The sequence below is a fragment of the Diachasmimorpha longicaudata genome, chromosome 8 (assembly GCF_034640455.1).
Source record: "Diachasmimorpha longicaudata isolate KC_UGA_2023 chromosome 8, iyDiaLong2, whole genome shotgun sequence".
Classification (NCBI taxonomy): domain Eukaryota; kingdom Metazoa; phylum Arthropoda; class Insecta; order Hymenoptera; family Braconidae; genus Diachasmimorpha; species Diachasmimorpha longicaudata.
In genome coordinates this window covers 6,032,466-6,040,143 of record NC_087232.1, presented here as the reverse complement: position 1 = coordinate 6,040,143, position 7,678 = coordinate 6,032,466, and the positions used below count along the sequence as shown (strand labels likewise).

The window sequence follows — 7,678 nt, the reverse complement described above, 5'->3', positions numbered from 1 at the left end:
AAACTCACCAATAATCAACTGCAAGAGCTCCAAATGTCGGTTCTACCAATTGAAGTATTAGCTTTATCAACCGTACTCACTTCATTTACGTCATTTATCGTTTTATTACGACTGAGCATATAATTCCCCCAGATCATGAACTCACCTTCGAGTTCGTGATTCGCCAAAACTCAAAGTAAAACAATTTTTCCCCAGAGACACACCAACGATACCCCTCGTTTCCTCAAAACTCTTTATTTTATCTCAACGAATACAGAACGACATAAATGACTTATTAATCCATGAAACCGGTCCGCGTCTGCGTCCTCGTTCTGGTTCTCAACTCCACCGTTCAGTCTCCCAATCTACATTTTTTGGGGTTAACCCGTTCTGGATTGTCATCCTCATCATCATCATCTCCTTCACTCTCAGCGCCAGCATGACCTGAAAAATCCCTTCATTAGCATCCTCTCAGTTATTCATGAAGACGATCATTAATTCTGCTGGGCTCATTTTTTTTCTCTGGACCGAATGTATAATGCGAGTCGTCCGTTCACCTTTGGTGTCTACGAGGGACGTCAGGACGTCATTGACATTTTTCTGGACTTCTTTTAGGCTGCTTGTGAGGTTGACCAGCGTTTTGGGAACTCCACCAGTTGATTTTTCGTATATACACTCATTGTTCCGGGATATTCGGACGATAATACCTTCAACCATTGTTGAGTTATTGTCTATGTCGGTTGTCTTGTCGGCTTCTGGAACTGTTCTTGGACAGGTGGCACGTGGGGACGGGTCAAGGTCGATCCACAATGCAAATTATAGGGAACGGAATGGGAATAGGAAGCTGTCATCTGATTTTTTTGATACTAAAAATGTTATTTATTTATTTAATAAGCAATTCCAGGACATGGACATTATTCTTGACGTATAATTTATTCGTTGTTGTTCAGAAGTAAACATTACAGGCAGGGGATCGTTTTTAATCTCCAATTTCTTAAAAAATGTGCACATTTCTTTGTGTTCATCATATTTATTTTGCGTTCTGAATTTTCTGTTGTGGACAGTACCTTTATCCCAGTCCGGAGCAATGAAGGCAAACATAACCTAATTCAGTTGTTATTTTCAATCATCAACTCCACGTCTGACGGGACATATGCTGTGACAGAATGGTTTTGCTCGAAAATGATACGGTAAAAAAATGAATAAACTATTGCAGATGTGATATTGTTCCTAAAAATGTACGAAAACTAATTCGTTTTATTTTTATTCTTAGTTTCTGAGCGAACTCACGAAATTGTTTGACAAGTCACGGCTGTCGGGCTCCGTTATGTTAACAATTAAAAGATGTAAGAGACGATTATTATTATTTATTTATTACTAGTTGATTTCATGGGTTGGCTATTATATTTTTTCTTTCAAGATAATGGACACAATAAACCAGTGCCCAGGGAAGGTAAACCACCTCTACCGAAACCCAGCGAGTACCTCTGTCTAGTCAGGGCGACATTACGGTCGAAAAAAATATCTACTGTTGTAAGCATTAATTCATTAAACAAGTATAATTACGTAAATATTTAATTTTTTACTGAGATTTAAAGAAAGGCCATCCAACCTCTTTTGTTGATTTTCTCTTTTCTATATGAATTTTTTTACGAAGAATAGATCAACGAAATGATTCCATGTTGGACACTACGAAAAATTAACTCAGTAAATAAATTTAATTATGTGTATTTCAAAATGTGCTTGCACATTTTTCAATTTCATAATTCAATGATTTCTTTTTGCAGATTCATTCCAAGGATGTTAATAAATTTCAACAGGCATATTGGAACCTCCTCAAATCCAACATAAATGGACTGAAGAAATTGAAAAAAGTCAAGTCAGCGAAACCGAAAGCCACTTGAGTTTATATTTATTTTCTAAAGTTAATTAAAGAACTATATCCATCAACAAATTTTTTATACACAAATTCTTTCAAAAATCCCGCTCGATATTAATAAACTCAGATGATTAATAGTTTATTTAATTCAAGTTATATTTTTCATTAAAAAATAACATAAAATGACAATAATCACTACCAACATTCGTTAGAATTCATAAACGAGAATTCTCTTATTGTTATGAATGTTATTAGAAAAAAAAATATTTAGAGGAAAAGTACGAAAAGTAGAAGTAGAAAAAGTTACGATCCATTTTTCAGAGGATGACGGTCAGCCATTGGTTCATTTGACAACAGAATCCCTCACATTGTTTTTTCATTAAAATTTCGCTAAAGGGCTTGTTTAACAGATTCAGGAATTTTGCTGATGTAGAATGCATGATTTTCTCCTGGGGCAGTAGCCAGGACTCCTTTGGCATTTGGATGAGATGCTTTAGAATCGTAAGGGTACATATCGCCAGTGAGATCAGTGAGGGTGCCTCCAGCAGCCCTGAGAATGGCCTCAGGAGCACATGTGTCCCATTTTTTGCAGCCCGGGCTGGCGAATACGTAGGCATGGGCCTTCCCTTCGAGGAGGAGAACCACTTTGTGGCCAGCACCACCAACTCTGAGGATTTCATCAGGATTCATGGCGTCCAGGGCATCCTGAACGGTCTTGTTGGAATGTGATCTTAAATTACAGCAAAAAATAATTTATTCAAGCATTTTTGCTGGGAATTTCCAACAAAAAATGGCTCTGTACAATTTTTGCAATTAGAAAATAAATTATTCAAGAACCTAGTGGTAGTGATGATTCTCCTGCCCTGTGGAGGTGGCACTGGGCTAAATCCACCCACTCCAACCCCATCAATGCCCCATAATGTCCTCCCCATCAACGATGTTTGAGGATTTTTGGAGTAAGGTTGATGAATTACCCCTCCAACTGCTTTTTTACCTACCGCTACTCCCACGAGGACTGTCACGTGGTCCAGGAAACCCTGAGTAAACTCAGACGTTCCTGACGAAGTCGATAACATTAATTGACATTCAAACGTTCCATCCAACCTGGCAAGTGGATCATTTTTATGCACCCTCCCAAAAAAATTAGAGATAAAAATTTACCGTCCAGGGGATCCACCCAGACGCAGACATCTTTGGGTGCGACATTCTCCAAGTGTTCTGGCAATTTAATATTCAGAACTTCCTGATCCATTTCCGTGACAATCCAGTGAGGAGGTACCTCACACCTCGAGGAGCCCTCTTCTCCGATGATAGTCACTCCAGGGAATAGTCTGGTGAGGGACTCGATGATGCAGTTCTGAGCGGATCTGTCTGCTTCTGTCTGCAGGTCGTTCTCTCCCTTCTCCACGATGTTCAACTCACCCTTGTTCATGACATCTCGAATTATTTTTCCAGCTTGAGCTGCTGCTGTCACGGACGAGGCGATCAGCCGAGTTATCAGGGGCTGACACTGGGCCATTATTCTATCAGGAATATTGCATTCTTTATTTTAAATTAAATATAAAAGATGTAAAGAAAGGACAAGACATCGAAATGTTCATATGAATGTCTCAATCTGAAAAATATGATTTGGAAAAAATAAATACTTCTCTTAAAGAAATAAATATTGGCCTAAAATCTCTTTTTCTCCGTTTTTCTCTGATTGATGGGCTGGGCCAGTTGGCATTCAAAGCAGTTGACAACGGCTCTCACTGACACATCTCCAATTATGGTTGAATTTGCCGAGATTGTACACCTCAAACCTAACCCCACTTTTTCCGATCTCCCCTAAAATGCTTGTCTCCCACTCCAAACACTCCAGGTTGTGATCCTTACAGCTGACAAACGAGATTATGGAACTCAGTCGATAAAAAAAACTGGTCTAGCTCCAGCTGATGATCGGTGTTTAAAGTGTGTCAACATCGGGAATGAGCACATGTATTACAAAAGCATTATGGCATTAAACGAGTTAGTAATGACAATAATAGGAAAAATAAAATGTTAACAACGACAATAAAATTCAGTTCCTGAATCAATTGTAAGTCTTCGTCTGAGTTCTTCAGGGTTTAATATTTTTTTGCATTCAAAATCATTTTATTATTGTTCTTCATCATTCTAGACCTTCTAGACCGAGTGGTTCGGTCAAAACGTTCCATTTTACCAAATGTTTCTCTCAACGCTCAATCAGGAATGACTTAAACAACTTAAACGTACCCTTTAATAAACGTCTCTCTGTAAATAAAAATTTCCTTGCAGATGTTCCGTCGTTTTCCCCCGAAAGTCTCCTCACACTACCCCAGGACCCCATCAACCCCACAACTATTGCGAATCTCCTCTAAAAATGTCGCAGGAAACACCAAACAACACGCAAGACCTGCGGAAATGCTTTCCCAGTTGACAGCCTACGATGGTTCAACGATCAACGCGGATGATCTCCCCGTCGACGTGATGCGACGAAGATCAAATTTTTCAACCCTTCATCTATTCGACAGAGACGTCTCCAAAGCCTTTGCATCCCTCGTCATCGATGAAGTCCCCAAGGAGGGGACATTTATAGCCGAAATGAATCCAGGCGCTGGTCTGATGACCCACCAGCTCCTGGAGTCGGGAGTATCCGTTGTTCACAGCTACGAAAAATTTCCGGAATTTATGAAATGGTTGTATCCCCTCTCGCAGAAGTACTCGGGACGTTTGCAAATCAGACCCTATAATTTTGCGAGCCTAGGGAAGGCCGAGTTTTTGGATCGACAGGTCAACTCCAGGATAATGAAGAACATGTTCGAGGGACTTAAACCTAGGGATTGGCAAGACCGACCTGCCATCGCTGTCGTCGGGGCAGTACCAAGTGTCAAATTTTTTTATTCCCTTCAGTGGACACTAATGAATCAGTATCTGTCGGACTATGGGAGGATTGTTCTCTATGTGGCAGTGTCACCTTCGGTATCTTTGGTAATTGTTGAGTAATTGCAATTGGACTCGCAATTAATTGAATTAGTACCTGATTTTAAGACATTCTGCAATAATCTTGACACATGAACTTTGGGAAAAGGAACGTAGAGTTCGATATTGAATCGTTAGAATTGTTTAAAAATTATAAATAATGTATATGAGCGTCAGCCATGATTTATCGGTATTTACATTATTGAATTTATAATTTATGTTACTTTTATAGGAATTATTCGATCAATATTCCAGTTTTCCCAAATCCCAAAAAAATCAGCGTCAACTTTCCCCTGAATTCACAAAAACGTGAACAGCTGCCTCTCATTTCTAGGTCTTCGCAGACGACCCGAGCAACAGACATTTTCACAGACCGAAGAATGTTTTCCTTCGAACGTTCTTTGACTTCAAGAAACTGGGAACCCTTCCGAGGAATGCCTTCTTCCCCGCCCACACTGACAGAATCTCGAGGAAACGATTCAGGGAGTATTATATGAAGGACTACGAAGTAATGGACGTTGTCAAGATCGAGGCTAAGAAAGATTTTTTCACTGAAAATTTCACTCGACATCACGCCATAGTATTCTACTATTTTCTAGCAATTCACATGAGGAAAAAAAACACGAGGATTATTCCCGTGTTCGAGTGAGTGATTTTTTTTCTTTTTTACGTTAAAAATTTCCTCTCCTCGTTAATTTGCGTTACACGAATTTTCCGCAGAAAATGGATTCCAGGCTGTGGCCCTCGTCTCATCCAGAAAGATTACAATATTTATTCAACATTCGATGCACTTCCTGCTGATGAATTACTCCAACTGTTCAAGATATTCATTTCTTGGCCGGACTATGACAATAGCCCGTTTACTAATTTTGTTGAAACTCTGATGCTGAATAAAACGAGTGAAGAGTAATTCCGGAAATATTTCCATTGAAATTGCAAATTAGTTATGACTTTAGTGAACCGATGATTCGGTTACGAAGATTGATGATGATTAGATTCATTTCCCTAACAACCTCGACTTCTCTTCCCCTTCGGTTCCCTGGGATTAGTTAATTAATTACTCAAAATATTAAAACAGAAAATCAAAAAAAAACTTTCATTGTCACCAACGTTGCGTACTCCTGTATAAAACAAAATCACAACCAATGATATTCACATAGTAAATGTTCGCCAAATTTCAAAGACTATTATTGTCAATTCCAAAGAATTCATTAAATACCAAAAATATATTTCCATTAAATTTCCATCAGAATTTTTCACTGGTATGAAATCTTTTGATATCAACACTGAGATTATCACGAGAGATTTCATTCTTGAGCAGATGAGACTCATAAAATCCCCAATGAACGAAATTGAAGTGCATAAAACTAGATAAATCCGTCAATAAATAAAATATTCAATTTGATTTCTTCTATTTCGTTGCCCCCACTCACGACAAAATTAACTAGTGAAGTAGAGAATAACTGTCGTTATCCTCTTCCATTCCGTTCGGTGGAGTCGTCGATGAGAGAGTAGGCTGGACGATAGCTCGAGGGTGAATTGGGAATTTGCAGCAAAGGATTGGGAAAAGTTTTCGACCGTTCTCCCAGGCTCGTGTATCCTCTGTCGTAGAGAGAGCAGTAGGGGACCTGGTGCTCCAAGAGGAAATCCCAGACATTTCGATAGGTCCAGTCCAGGATGGGGCTGATTCTCGTGAGGTGAGGCCAGTTGGAGTCGGTAAGCTGGAACGGCTGGAGCTTCTCCGAGCCCGGGTCGCCTCTTCTCACCCCCATCAATCCAGCTTTCAATGTTTTGTTCTCGTTCAGAAGAGCTGTCAATGCGGTTTTTATGGGTTTGTTCTTGCGGATTACATTCAAGTTGTAATACTGGGATGCTTTTTCCACGAAATCATCTACCTGAGGGGAGAGGAAGGAAATATTCATCAGAGATGTCATTTAATTTAGTAAAATGAAAGGATTATTTTTTGATTTAACCACTCGGTCTTGAGCACTAGTGACAACGGAATAATTCAGTGATGTAACGAAATATTCCGGAACCGTCTAGAGGACTGCGTGATTAAATTGTCCACTTCAATGGTTGATTCGAGGAGCTCCAAAGCTGAACTTCATTGAATTCAAAACCTCGAACTATAAATTCAGCTACACCTTCGATCCCACCCCTGATTACCACAAAAGAAGATCATCATAACTTATATACCTCGGGGAAGGGATCTCCCGTGACGTAGAGACACGTCATCGAATCGATTCCTCGAAGAAGGAAAACCGATGCAGCCAGGTGAAGGACAGCTGTGCAGTCCTTGCCCCCGTTGAAGCTGAGAATAATCTCGTTTCCGTTATACCTAGACCAAACCACCGAAAAATCAACTTCATTTATAAAATCGTGGAACCATGGAGGCTCTCTCTGACTCTGAACCCCAACTCACCTGCCCAGTGCCTCCTCCAGGATCAGTATGGAATACCTGACATGTGGACTCTGCATTCCAGCCTCGATGACAGCCTTCGCCTTCTCCACACAAAACTGATCATTCAAAACCATGGCCACGTGCAATTATTTATTTATATTATTTATTTTTCACTTGTTTCTCCTCTGTCACTACTGACATAAGGGCTCCTGCTCCATCTCCAACTGTTACACAATTATTGAAACACATGCGACCAGAGAATTCGCAGAAATGATTTATGAACTCGTAAGCCTTTCACGGAACTGTCAACTGTTTATTATAATTTGGCTTCTAATACCAGGAAAAACATATTAGATAAATAAAATTTGTTGGAAATACGATAAACTAGTTAACGACGGAGCCTCAAACGGGACAAGTTCCAACAGGCGTCACGAGATGAC

The 7,678-nt window shown here is 39.8% G+C and overlaps 4 protein-coding genes across 5 annotated transcripts; 2 read left to right on the top strand and 2 right to left on the bottom strand.

Annotated features, from left to right (window-relative positions):
* Window positions 1-216: 216 nt before the first annotated feature.
* Window positions 217-3,686, bottom strand: LOC135164951 (3'(2'),5'-bisphosphate nucleotidase 1). Of its 2 annotated transcripts, none has more exons than XM_064125768.1 (5): window positions 3,505-3,686; window positions 3,020-3,400; window positions 2,696-2,915; window positions 537-2,588; window positions 217-423 (listed from the first exon to the last, which is right to left on the bottom strand). In XM_064125768.1, the coding sequence occupies exons 2-4, from the start codon at window positions 3,375-3,377 to the stop codon at window positions 2,249-2,251; spliced, it is 918 nt and encodes a 305-aa protein (XP_063981838.1). In that variant the 5' UTR covers window positions 3,378-3,400; window positions 3,505-3,686; the 3' UTR covers window positions 217-423; window positions 537-2,248. The 2 variants fall into 2 exon arrangements, with proteins under 2 accessions (XP_063981838.1, XP_063981836.1); XM_064125766.1 differs by having other exon boundaries at window positions 3,020-3,381; window positions 3,505-3,670.
* LOC135164956 (signal recognition particle 14 kDa protein) lies at window positions 1,044-2,005 on the top strand. The gene is made up of 4 exons (XM_064125773.1): window positions 1,044-1,169; window positions 1,253-1,325; window positions 1,400-1,512; window positions 1,767-2,005. Exons 1-4 carry the CDS (start codon window positions 1,146-1,148, stop codon window positions 1,881-1,883), a joined length of 327 nt encoding a protein of 108 aa, XP_063981843.1. The 5' UTR covers window positions 1,044-1,145; the 3' UTR covers window positions 1,884-2,005.
* Window positions 3,687-3,767: 81 nt separating the features above from the next.
* Window positions 3,768-6,081, top strand: LOC135164948 (dimethyladenosine transferase 2, mitochondrial). The gene is made up of 4 exons (XM_064125761.1): window positions 3,768-3,935; window positions 4,154-4,846; window positions 5,172-5,482; window positions 5,558-6,081. The coding sequence occupies exons 2-4, from the start codon at window positions 4,154-4,156 to the stop codon at window positions 5,745-5,747; spliced, it is 1,194 nt and encodes a 397-aa protein (XP_063981831.1). The 5' UTR covers window positions 3,768-3,935; the 3' UTR covers window positions 5,748-6,081.
* LOC135164953 (FAD synthase-like) lies at window positions 5,920-7,573 on the bottom strand. The gene is made up of 3 exons (XM_064125770.1): window positions 7,260-7,573; window positions 7,034-7,175; window positions 5,920-6,732 (listed from the first exon to the last, which is right to left on the bottom strand). Exons 1-3 carry the CDS (start codon window positions 7,370-7,372, stop codon window positions 6,307-6,309), a joined length of 681 nt encoding a protein of 226 aa, XP_063981840.1. The 5' UTR covers window positions 7,373-7,573; the 3' UTR covers window positions 5,920-6,306.
* Between the last annotated feature and the right edge of the window lie 105 nt (window positions 7,574-7,678).